Below are 13000 nucleotides of genomic sequence, written 5' to 3' on the forward strand. Positions count from 1 at the left end.
AACCCATTTTGTGTGTGAACATAAGCTACTGGATGTTCAACACTTATTCCATTAGCCATACAATAAGCATCAAAAGCTTGGGAAGTAAATTCACGAGCATTATCAAGACGAATTGCTTTGATTGGATTTTCTGAAAATTGTGCTTTTAATAGAATAATTTGAGCCAGTAATCTCGCAAACGCCAGGTTGCGAGATGATAATAAGCACACATGTGACCATCTCGAAGATGCGTCTATCAGGACCATAAAATATCTAAAAGATCCACATGGTGGATGAATAGGTCCATATATATCACCTTGAATCCTTTCTAGGAATTCAGGGGACTCAAATCCAATCTTTACTGGTGATGGCCTTAAAATTAACTTTTCCTGAGAACATGCAGCATAACAAAATTCACTAGTTTTAAGAATCTTCTGGTTCTTTAGTGAATGTCCATGAGAGTTTACAATAATTCTCCTCATCATGGTTGTTCCCGGATGACCCAATCTATCATGCCAAGTTATGAATTCATTTGGGCTAGTAAACTTCTGGTTTACAATGACATGTGATTCAATTGCACTAATCTTGGTATAATACAACCTAGATGAAAGTGAGGGTAATTTTTCTAATATAACTTTCTTATTTGAATCATGAGTTGTGATACATAAGTACTCATGATTTTCCTCATTCATAATCTCAATATGATATCCATTTCGGCGAATATCTTTAAAACTCAACAAGTTTCTTCGAGACTTGGTAGACAATAGTGCATTATTTATTATGAATTTTATTCCTCCAGGAAACAAAATTATAGCTCTTCCGGAGCCTTCTATCACATTGCCCGAGCCAATAATAGTATTAACATATTCTTCTTTTGGCACAAGATGGGTAAAATATATATCACTTTTAAGAATAGTGTGCGAATTTGCACTATCCGCAAGGCATACATCTTCATTACATATCCTTGTCATTCTCTTCAAAGACAAATAATAATAAAATGAGTAGTATGCACAGTTAAATTGAATACTTGATCGGAATTATTTTTCTAAGAAATACTGCACATAAAATAATGTCATATACTAAAATTTTATTTTAAAAACATGACATATTTATTGATTTCAAAATTCATAAACATTGATATTTCATTATTTATATACATTACATTTGAAACTTAAATACATGGAAAATAAAACTTAACAATAAGTTATTTACATTATTTATTTACATAGATACTTCACAATTCCACATATTAAAATATTCCATCATTGATCAAATGACCAATATTTCCTTCAAGATCCTCAAAGAAATCAGATACATCATAATGAGTGGTGGAATTCTCAGCATCATTTGAAACAAAATTTGTTTCCTTTCCTTTGTCATCCTTTTTCAAAGATGCCTGGTAAAGATCGACTAGGTGCCTTGGGGTTAGGGGTGGTAAAACGGGTCAAACCCATCGGGCCGATCCGCTAAACCCGCTAAAAAAGGCAGGTCGGGCTAGGATTTGGATCCCGCCAAATTAAAAAAATCTGCCAAACCCGCACCGCCAAATTGGCGGGTTTTGGCGGGCGGGGCGGGCCGGTCCGTCGGGCCAAAGATTTTTATTTTTCTTTTTTTATTAAATAAAAAAGTGATTACTATTATAAAACTAATAATTATAAAATTTTTAAACACTTTTTTTTTTCATTTTTTGTTTTAATTCTTCTTTTAGTTATTAACTTTATTTATTTTATTTTACAATTTCGTATATATGCTCAAATTATGTGACTTATTTTTTAAAATAAAGATGATTCTATTGACAAATATTATTTTGAACAATTTTATTGAAGTTAAAAATAAAAAAAATATATAGTAAAAAATTATATTATAATTTGACTATTTTTTATTTGTATTTGATTTTTTAATTATTATTTTTTAGTTAATTTTAATAAATTTTATTTTTCAAAAAAAAAAGAGTCAAGCGGGCTAGCATTTTGAACCCATTTTAATTGGCGGGGCGGGGCGGGCCTAATCGGGGCGGGGCGGGTTGGGGCGGGCCAACCCGCTTTGCCACCCCTACTTGGGGTACGACAGGTACGTGACCAATGGCCCTTTCCACCACAATGGAAATACTTATCCTCTGTTGATTTATTCTGCCCAATATTTCTTTCTTTATCCCACTTCTGGTGAGATCCTCTCTTTTGAATATAATTCTTTTTCCTTCCATAATTTTTCTTGTTATTAAAACCTTGCCATTTACCTCTTCTGGGATAATTTGCCGCATTTACTTCAGGAAATGGGGCGGCGCCAGCTGGGCACGCTTCATGATTTTTCAAGAGCAACTCATTGTTGCGTTCAGCAACAAGAAGGCAAGAAATTAACTCAGAATATTTTTTAAATCCTTTTTCTCGATACTGCTGCTGCAGGAGCACATTCGAGGCATGGAAGGTTGAGAAAGTTTTCTCCAACATATCATGATCAGTTATCTTTTTCCCACATAATTTCATTCGTGAGGTGATACGAAACATTGCAGAATTATATTCATTTATGGATTTAAAATCCTGCAGACGCAAGTGCGTCCATTCATATCGGGCTTGAGGAAGTATCACCGTTTTTTGATGATTGTATCTTTTTTCAAGGTCTTTCCAAAGATCTGCAGGATCTTTTAATGTGAGATATTCATTTTTCAATCCCTCGTCAAGATGACGACGAAGAAAAACCATGACTTTGGCTTTATCTTTCTGGGATGCATTATTTTCAGCCTTAATGGTATCTCCAAGATCCATTGAATCAAGATGGATTTCAGCATCTAGTATCCATGATAAATAATTGTTTCCAGATATAGCAAGAGCATTGAATTCAAGATGAGAGAGTTTCGACATAATGAAAATTTGTTACCTGAGTCTTCCTAAAATTTGATCAGAGTCTCGTCCTGATAACGTGTTGTAAAATAAATAAGGTAGATGTACTAGATATAAAAGAAAATATGTAAATAGATAATTTTATAATAATATTCACCACATCAATATCTCACACTAATAAAATGTATTAATATTATATGTATTAATATTTATAAACTAGCACCCACGAAGAGAGAGAAGAAAATAGACTTTATAATATTATAATATATGAAAGAAGAGAGAGGTAGGAATATTTGTTATTGCTGTGTAAATGGCTTGTGATCAAGCCTTCTATTTATACTTGTGAAAGTCTAACATTCTTCAACATTATTAATTACATTCTATCTTGAGAATGTTAGCTTCTCATAGGAATGGGCATCCACGTCCCATTCTTATCACAACAATTTATAATTAATTAAATAATTATTAACAGATTTTGAAATTTAAAAAATTAAAATTAACACCTAAACACGTTCATATTACATATAGTTATTCCTAATCCCGCCACAACCACGCTTTCGCGCTAGTTGCTCTCACATCCACTAGCATCCTTTACTAGTGTCGATCTCTCCCTCTCTAGACACAGTCGTCGCCTCCAAACTCTTATCGTCGTAGCTCCTTCAACTACAGTTCCATTCATTGCCATCGTTGCTTCACAAACACCCTTATTAATGTGTTTGGGATTGTATACGTGGCGTTGCTAATGCTGCCTCGTAATCTTTGGGTGGGGCTGTTGCTGTCTTGTTGTCGTCTTCCTTCTATTGCTATGTTCTCCTTTTTCTCCTTTTTTTATTCTTCTTTCTTTTTTTCGAATGTGAATGTTCATTTTATTAGATTAGGTATGTAAATGATTATTTTTATTATAAACCAAAAATTTGATGAAGAAAAAAATCCGTGACGTTGAGGACTTGAGGCTAACTGATGAGAGAGAAACCAACGGTGAAATTAAAATTAATATTTTAATTAGATAAATAATTATTAACAGATTTTAAAATTTAAAAATCAACCATTTAAAATTTAAAATTTCGAAATCAGTAAAGTGGCAGATGGTTAAAATCTGAAAAAATAAGATAAAAGAATTAACTCATTATTCACGTTGTCTATTCTCTCGGAACCGTTTTCGAAATATCATATTTTATAGGATTTGATCTGCATTTTGTAAAGTTTACGCTTTTACGGGCTAACGTGAACATAACATAAACTTGAAGGGCGAACGTAGAATTAAGCAAGAAAAAAGCGAGATGGGCTGAGACTGAGAGCCTTGGGCCGCACCCCTAAGGAGACATAGGGTTTCACTCTCACAAGTCACAACTCATGTCTTTCTCGTTCTGCTGTTTCTCAAATCAAATTATCTCTCGCACACGCACCGGCTACCACCATCTCTTACCTTTCGTTTCATGCATTTTCGATAATCTCATCTCTTAGCTGTTTTCTTTTCTCTGAGTCTTCTTTCTCCACCATCCACATAGGTGGCGACCAAACTCCAAACCACGGGCGGAAGCCACTCTCTCTAGCGGCCACCAGGTTCCAATTTCACTTTCTCCTTTATGTTATTGTTGTTGTTGTTAAGAAGTAGTTAGAATTTGATGTAATTGATAGGTTTTCTAACGCTTCGGTTGAGATTATTATGGTGTGAAAAATATTATCGGTTATTGTGTTCTTCGTAAGAAATAATAAATTAAGCCATGATTTATCTATTTTTTTAATTAAACGATGCGGATTTCAGTATTGCTGTGTTTTGTGTGGGAATGCAGGAGTTCAATATAGATAAGGCCTTGTAATGGCAAATAGAGCTGATCCTGATATTGACGACGATTTGCGTGATCTTTACAAGGAGTACACTGGTCCTCTGGGATCTGCTCCTACCAATACGCAAGATAGGGAAAAATCAAACAAAAGGTCTCATGCTGGTTCAGATGAAGAGGAGGAGCCACGGGACCCTAATGCTGTTCCAACCGATTTCACCAGCCGAGAGGCTAAGGTTTGGGAGGCTAAGTCAAAGGCTACTGAGAGGAATTGGAAGAAAAGGAAAGAAGAGGAAATGATCTGCAAACTTTGTGGAGAATCAGGGCATTTCACTCAGGTATGTATCACAGCTCCTACTGCGGCTTTTGTTTCGGGTTGTAACCCCTTTGCAAACATTCACGCTTCTGTATTGTGAATTCTATTGATGATATATAAGGTGTTGCTAGTTGAGTATAATATCATTAACGTCTCATAATTATTTTGGTTGAATATCATTTTTCTTGATAACATAGGGTTGTCCGACTACTCTTGGAGCAAACCGCAAGTCTCAAGATTTCTTTGAAAGGATACCCGCAAGGGATAAAAATGTAAGAGCGCTTTTCACAGAGAAAGTTCTAAACAAGATTGAAAGGGAAATTGGCTGCAAAATTAAGATGGATGAGAAATTTATTATTGTCAGTGGTAAGGATAGATTAATTTTGGCAAAAGGTGTTGATGCGGTACACAAGATTAGAGAGGAGGGTGAACAAAGAGGAACTTCTAGTTCTCACATGGCCAGGTCAAGGTCTCCTGAGCAAAGTCCTGTTGGTGCTCGGTTTCAACGATCTGAGCCCCAGAGGTCTCATTCTGGACCGCGAAATGCATCTCAGTTTCAACAAAGGTTTGGTAGGCAAGAGAGAGCTGTTGAAGACCGCGTGCGAGAGGACATGCAAAAGTTTGCAAGAGGTTCTCCACAAGGTAGGGACAGCATAGGATATGTTTACGGCATCCTTAGAAAGCTGGTAATCTCATGTTCGTAGCTTGTTAGGATTCTGTACAATTCTATTATTTTGAGTAAACTTTGCACAGAAATGGCCAGCATTGTAATGATGTTGCTATTGCTTGTAATTTACTTGCAGCAAGAGGTAAGTTCTTAGCTTTCAAGCATTATCACCGTCCTGAAGGGTTGCCTCCATTACGAACATATTTACTGAAAGGATTGGCTCCCATGGTTTCACTATGCGAATATAAAGATAATTTTTGCATTAAAGCTATGTTAGCATCTTGAATCAAGTGCAATTTGTTGAATTAAAGCAAACCATCTATGTTGGCATCCTGAATCAAGTGCTTAACATACTCTTCATTTCGTGAAGCTTATGGTAATAGTGGAGCAAGAGGTCGGTCAAGCCATTCAAGATCTCCAAGACAGCCCCCTTACACAGGGAACTCATATAATTCAATTGATGGCCGCAATCAGAACATAGGATCTTATAGGAATGATGGGTGGGATTCTCACAGAAGAGAATCTGCAGGGATCCAACCCAGTCATCAGTTTGATTATAGCACTTCCCCCAAGACTTTAGAAGAATTAGAGTTGGAGTATAAGAAAGAGGCAACTGAGCTAATGAAAAACCGTGACAGGGAAGAAGATGAAGAAAATTTCAAGCATCGTGAGGTATGATCATTTATCATTCATGTTTTTACCACAGCTTGAGTCATAATTAACAATCGTCATTCTTGCATAAGCCATGCTGGTTCTATCAAATGTAATGTTACTTGTTTGCTAATTTGTTCGTATATGATGCTGCGAATACTTGAACAGTCATACTTAAAAATGTGTTTGTCAGGAATCACTTTAACTGAATGCAAATGTAGTCTTGTTCCTTATTATGATTTTCTAATTTTCAGTAAAAATAATATAATCAAGCACCTTGGCTTTTATTGCAAGTTTTTCTGGTATTTTATATATTGGATTTTTTACCGAGGAAAAGAAAAACCAGCCGATGTTGTAGTTAAGCTTGTAATTATCTGTTGTCTTATCCACTAGAGCTCTATTTCCAAAATGAGTTTTATATTTATCAAAATACTGGTCTGATGTTTACCTACTGCTACTTTATGATTGCTAATATTATGTTTACTGCTGGAAAGGCTGTTCGAGACTTGAGGGAGAACTACATGAACAAAGTTGCTATGTTAAGGGTCTCACATGCTAAACAATGGGAAGAGTTTCTTCAGCTTGAAGCCCACAGGCATCAACAGCACACAATCCAACAAATCCCTTCTGGTTTTGGCAGTTATAAGCAGCAGAATTTCACCGAATATGATGGTTCTGCTGTCAATCCTCACTATGCTGGGCCCAACTTACCCTTGGAATCGAGGAACAGGTTCTCAGACATGGAGAATTATCCTACCAGGCCTCATGATAATTTTGGTGAATTTCAGAGGCGTGGTGGAGATTTTGCAAAAGCTTTCAACAGATATTAAAATGTTATATGTGAATGAAGTGGTGAGTTGTTCAATTGATTGGTCTTGCAAACCTGCTAAAAACTTGAATTTTAGTTTATTGGCCTTCATTAGTGGGTTCCTTTCTTAATTGTACAGTTGGGTAACTCCTTGTGGTATTATTTTGAACCTCATACCTCAGATATGAATCTTGACCTGGAGTCTGAGTATATTTAATTCTTCTTGTATATATTAGTCTTCTGTACTCAGTGTACTATATTCGGTTGACCAAGCTGTTTGCTATAGTGGATACTGCAGATTCTTTTTTTCTTGCGTAAACCTTAATGTCACTCCAAAAATTTTCAGGGTCCAGCTTGATGGAGAAAAGTATAATGCATGGGGAGGCCAAGGTAGGTAAGTATGTTGAATAAACGGTAGGGTTAGAATGGGACATGCAGTGTGGTTGATGAATTCAGTTACCTGGTAAATTAGTTTTGTCAGGACTTCAATGGAATATTTTGTTATCCGAAACTGGTAATGTGGTACTGCTTTTCCGCCTGGTTATTGTTGTGTAGACATACTCTGTGTTCAGTAGTAACATTGATTTTGGTAGAACGAGGTTCATGCGTATATTGTACTATTAGAGAATGCTTATTGGGGTTTAGCTTCTCTAGGTGTATGTTGGTTGGCTCTTGCTACAAAATTATTCAGGGTTCTCATTGGTATTTGGTTGATATCTACAACGCAGTTTCCTCGCAATATTAAGATTTGTCGGTTAGATGGATTGATTTTGTTTTTCAACTATGAGACAATTCACTTATATAAAATTCATCAATTGGAATTGACATTTTCATATATGTTTCAAGTAGTATTAATCTCCCAACAAAAAATCAGGCGATGGATAAATCTTTTAACATGTACTTGACAATTTTATTTTCATTCCCCCTTTACAAATAGAAGTTATATAGATTAGTTTGTAGTTTTATGTTTTTTCCCCCCTCAGTTTTATGTTAGTTACAAAATTATTAGCTATGTAGCATGAGTTTACTAGTACAAGGTCTTGCTGGAACAGCATAAGAGATATAGTTACGCAACAATTATTTCCTCTCGCTCAAATCGTATACTACATTAAACTACTAATACGTGGTCTAATATTGTGAGACTTAAATAAGTTAATAAAATGCCATTACACTGATAAGACAAATAAAGAAGCGGGGTGGGGAGATTGGACCGACCAAATTACAACATTACCAATAATGAAAATTTAAAAAATTTATATATATTAAATGTACTAAAAACATCAATTTTTATCATTTTAATATTTTTCACTTTCGTATTTGCAATTTTAGTAAATGTGTAATTGTCCACAAATTTCAATTCCTCTAGTTAGGTCATACGAGTTGTGAATCCCAAACGATGTTAAGCTCTTGAATTTCTTCAAGGTCAAATTAGCATTTTGGGAATAACATTGAATGAAATTGAATTCCACAAATTCTCTGCACAATTTACGAATATAGTCGCCGGATATTATATATATATATACACTCCCGTACCATTGATTCGGCGAACGTAAAGGCTGGAAAAACCAGTAGTAAGCAATGCATATTGGGCAGGGCCACACTGCCACCAATCTTGAAATTTATAAGTTTTGCTCTATTCACGAATTCACATTACGAGATCATGCAAGCCCATCTCGTCCTTGTTAGTTGTTACTATTTACTAAAAGATAATCTCATGGTATCCCTTTGCCACGATAACTATTTCTCAATATTTATGACGGGCTTCTACCTCCAAGAAATTTTTTTTTAAAGAATAATAAAAAGTTTATAACGAATGTTATAAAATCTAAAGCATCACTAGTTTTATAGACTCCTACATATGACGTATGTAATATATATTAAATTAAACTTTAAAAAATTTTAAATCAGATATTCAGATTTTTAACAAATTTTATCATTCTAAAAATTCTCGAATTGTATTTATCATTATGTAAGAAAAATTAGTTTGTTTTATACAATATAATTTAAAAATTTAATTATTTTATAATAAAATTATTATGAATTTATATCTAATACGCATATTAAAAATTTTACTGAGTCATAAAGTTTTGATAAGTATACTTTAAAGATTTTTAGAATAATAAAATATTAAAAATTTAAGGTATCTAAGATAAAATATTTTAAAAATTGATTGACATGTTTACTGTTTACAACATAATAATAATAATAATAATAATAATAATAATAATAATAATAATAATAATAATAATAAATTAGTCAATAAAAAAAAATGGCAATTCAGATCAATTTGAACTGACCTGTCCTATCAAAATAGGACAGGTTTTTTCAACGGTTGATTGAATATATAGCGAGTTTGGATAAAATCTGCTTATTTTTGTTTGGATATAGGAAAGGTGTGGGTAATGGTCTCTCCGCTCCATTACCTGTCTTGTCATGTATATATATGTTAATTATGTGTGTTAATTATGTGTAAAATGTATTTAATTTTTATATGTTATGTACTATTGTGAATAATTTAGAATTATCTTTATACTTATTTATGCTTCTGAAGTACTTCATCATGTTTGGAACTTTATTAATTAGTTGTTTCACTCAATTATTTGGTACTTTTGGACGGAATGTCGAATTGAGCTTGTATCAAGATCTCAATTCGAGAAGCAAAAACGACTTCACTAAAAAAGAGGGAGCCCGACCCGAGAATTACTTAGTAATAATGTCAAAAGAAATTGCGTCGAAACACTAGTGGCAATTTACGATGAATAAAGGAAGATGAATAAATAAATAAGTAAAGAAAAGTTTTGAATAAATGAAAAGTGCAAAACTAAGTTTCAAGGAAACAGAATAACAACACAAAACATAAAGAACTTAAAGAAAATGGATTAAACATAAAACAAAAGAAAATAAATTAGAAGTTGACTTCTAATGCTCACATGCACTTACATTCTATGCTCTACTGTTGTGTCACTGAGACTGAGATTTTTTATGAGTTTGTGTGATGATCTATTGTTGTTTATTGAAGTCTCCTTTTCTCTTTTGAATTTCTTTTAGGTTTAATTACTCTGTTAGTCCCTATAGTTTCGCGAAATTTTCAATTAGGTCCCTATACTTTTTTTCCTTTTAATTGGGTCCCTATACATTTTTTTTCAATTTAGTCCCTCTTAATGTTAAACGTTAAAAAAATGTTAGTAAATTGTGAAATTACTTGTATACCCTTAGGGACCAAATTGAAAAGAAAAAAAATATAAGGACCTAATTGAAAATCCGGTAAAACCATAAATATTCAATGAAAGATATTTTTATAATAATCCTCATTCATTGATTCTACAACATGAAAGATATTCCTATAATTTCTTTTATTTTGTCACTATCATTTTTTTGCTTATTTATATATAAATTGTATCAAAAATATCTTTTTTTATTTTTAAAATACCTTATCTTAAGAACATAAAAAAAAAAGAATGGATAAAATAAAATAGAAATAATAATAATAAATATATATAAAATTCAGTTCCATCCTTTAATTATTCATTATGATAATATAATATTACATTTGGCTCAATATAAAAGAAAGGGAATGCAGCTCCAAGGCCATCTCTAACCAAGTATGGTATAGGCTTGGCAATTATATGATCTAGCTTTGACATCAACATATTTTTTAGTACTAGAACATGAAAATTCAACCGAGTCTAGCATATAATAAAAGCCTTAGTTCAAACAGAATTCATATTTAGATATTATTCGACCAGTTCGCAGCACTTCCAACCCTTGACATGCCAGTTGATTCCTTCTTAGCCTCATCCATTTTAAAAGTTGCAGCACACACCTGACCAGAACTGTCAACTCTTGGGATAGACTTCAGCTCATTAAGTGGATGCTCAAAATTGCTCAAACCTCCGGATGTTGTAAAGAAAAATCCTAAACAAGCAGCAATACAAGTTATTTTTTGCCGCATGATGTATAATTTGGAATAATAAGAGAACCTTAAAATGGGAAAGATATTGCAAAGTAAACCATAAAAAACAAAGGTGGGTGAGGAAAAAGAAAATATCTATGTACCTACATTTTCCATTCTTGGGTTACCAACTCTTAATTCCTTTCTTCCCCGAGTAAGGATATTGATATAGCATTCTAGAATTCCTAAACATCCTTCTAAATGCTAAATGAAATAAGAAGTATATAATTTCAATGTTCTGAAAATTTTAAAAGCCAATAGGTTTTTCTATCATTTAGTTAAGATGCTTAAAAGGAACCATTAGGAGGATAAATAATTTCTCTTCTTCCCCTTAATTCACTTTTCGCGAGCATATCTTTAAAACGTGAATTCTCACAAAAAATACTCAGCACAGCAGGCACAAAACAGTCACCAATTTTTCACATAAAATCATTTTAATATTACCTTTAAAAATGGTGCATAAGATGTCCCATAGCTCTTAGTTACAACCTCTTTCTCATCTGCAAGAACAAGATTTCCATTAGCATCAGCTCCCCAAAAGAAGGGAACACACCCATCAGCATCTTGAGAAAGAGCAGGAAGATGCATTGTATCCCAGGGTATAGTCATATAAAAGCAAATTACTGGCAAATAAATATGAGAGCAAAATAAATAGACCAAGGATTACTCACTGCAACAATAAACACGGTTTTAGAACCACTATCAAATGGAATAAACGCAAATTTGCCTTGAAAATCTCTCACGACCTGAGCAGCAGGATAGGAACCATGATCTCTGAGAGTCCTGTATGCCTCTATGACAATGATCAATTAAACTCATAATCAATTAATTATAGATAAAATACATAGTCAGAACTCATAATCAATTCAACTCTCTCAAAGGCATTTAATCAAACACCTTATCTCCAATCTCACCTCTTTCCTTATTTCTAATAAAGCAGCATCATCCCAGCAACAACAAACAACAATCAACAATCAACAATAAACAAAATTTATCATCAGCAAAAAATTAATTTATATGTCAATTCACTAATTAACAAAATTTCTGTACATAAATATTCATTTTGTAAATCCTAAATTACTATATCAAAACAATTCAGAAATCAATTCAAAAATTAGGTACTCAACCAATGCCATATTTTTTGAAAATTAAAATTAGCATGAACATGTTACATCAAGTTTTAAAAGCTGGAAAAAAAATAAATGTTATATGTTACCTGTTTTGTGACAGATCGAGTACAGGGAGATCGAGGAGAGGCGCAGCACGGAGACGAGAGGCCAGACGAGAGGTCAGGCGCGGCGAGGCTCGGTGCGGTGCGGTGCAGCGACGTTAGGCAAGGCAAAGCACCGGGAGGGACGGTGACGGATTAGATGGGAAAATAGCACAGAAGACCTCCGAACAGAATAACGCAGAACAAACCAACGTAGAGATAAGGAGGCGACGGACGGCCGACCACCAAGCGTCCGCTGCAGACGACGCCACAGATGGATGAAGATGATGGACCGACGCAGGAGATGATAGCGAATGCGATCTCCACAGAGCAACTGAGGGCTAGCTAGGTTTTTTTATTCTAAGTGTGGGAGGGTTATTTTGGTATTTCAGAAAATAAGTGTGAAAGAGAATTAGAGATTTAAGAAAAAGTTAGAGAATCTTTAATTTAGGAACGGAATATTCTGTTAAATTTAACTGTTTGGTCACGGTAGGGACTTAATTGAAAAAAAAATAGTATAGGGACCCAATTAAAAGAAAAAAAAGTATAGGGACTTAATTGAAAATTTTGCGAAACTATAGGGACCAACAGAGTAATTAAATCTTTCTTTTATTTATAGATCTCAAAGGTGGACCTGTTTCTGAAGAATTTTGACCACTACCTTGATTCCTCATTTTTCTCAGGCCATGATCTTATCTTAACCTTAAAGAATCTTCATATGGTACTCCCATGTTCTATCTTGCCTTACCCTTCAAATCCCACGTTCTTGCATGATGTTTGTATTTAATCACATGGT

The 13000-nt window shown here is 33.9% G+C and overlaps 1 protein-coding gene and 1 long non-coding RNA gene across 2 annotated transcripts; one reads left to right on the forward strand and one right to left on the reverse strand.

The window, feature by feature from the left end:
• Positions 1-4018: 4018 nt before the first annotated feature.
• Positions 4019-7781, forward strand: LOC112756500 (uncharacterized). The gene is made up of 6 exons (XM_025805106.3): positions 4019-4379; positions 4610-4938; positions 5114-5558; positions 5954-6255; positions 6729-7086; positions 7389-7781. The coding sequence occupies exons 2-5, from the start codon at positions 4636-4638 to the stop codon at positions 7062-7064; spliced, it is 1386 nt and encodes a 461-aa protein (XP_025660891.1). The 5' UTR covers positions 4019-4379; positions 4610-4635; the 3' UTR covers positions 7065-7086; positions 7389-7781.
• Positions 7782-10515: 2734 nt separating this feature from the next.
• Positions 10516-12596, reverse strand: LOC112756502 (uncharacterized). The gene is made up of 4 exons (XR_003179372.3): positions 12211-12596; positions 11666-11787; positions 11439-11494; positions 10516-10957 (listed from the first exon to the last, which is right to left on the reverse strand). It is a non-coding gene; the product is annotated as an uncharacterized lncRNA (long non-coding RNA).
• Positions 12597-13000: the final 404 nt, after the last annotated feature.

The sequence above is a fragment of the Arachis hypogaea genome, chromosome 16, assembly GCF_003086295.3.
Source record: "Arachis hypogaea cultivar Tifrunner chromosome 16, arahy.Tifrunner.gnm2.J5K5, whole genome shotgun sequence".
Classification (NCBI taxonomy): Eukaryota; Viridiplantae; Streptophyta; class Magnoliopsida; order Fabales; family Fabaceae; genus Arachis; species Arachis hypogaea.

What these genes read in the sequence shown, in the direction of transcription:
- LOC112756500 (XM_025805106.3), top strand. Translation starts at nt 4,636, where the DNA reads ATGGCAAATAGAGCTGATCCTGATATTGACGACGATTTGCGTGATCTT. An exon ending in TGCAAGAGGTTCTCCACAAG is followed by an intron (nt 5,559 to 5,953) that starts GTAGGGACAGCA and finishes CATTTCGTGAAG; the next exon opens with CTTATGGTAATAGTGGAGCA. An exon ending in AAAATTTCAAGCATCGTGAG is followed by an intron (nt 6,256 to 6,728) that starts GTATGATCATTT and finishes ACTGCTGGAAAG; the next exon opens with GCTGTTCGAGACTTGAGGGA.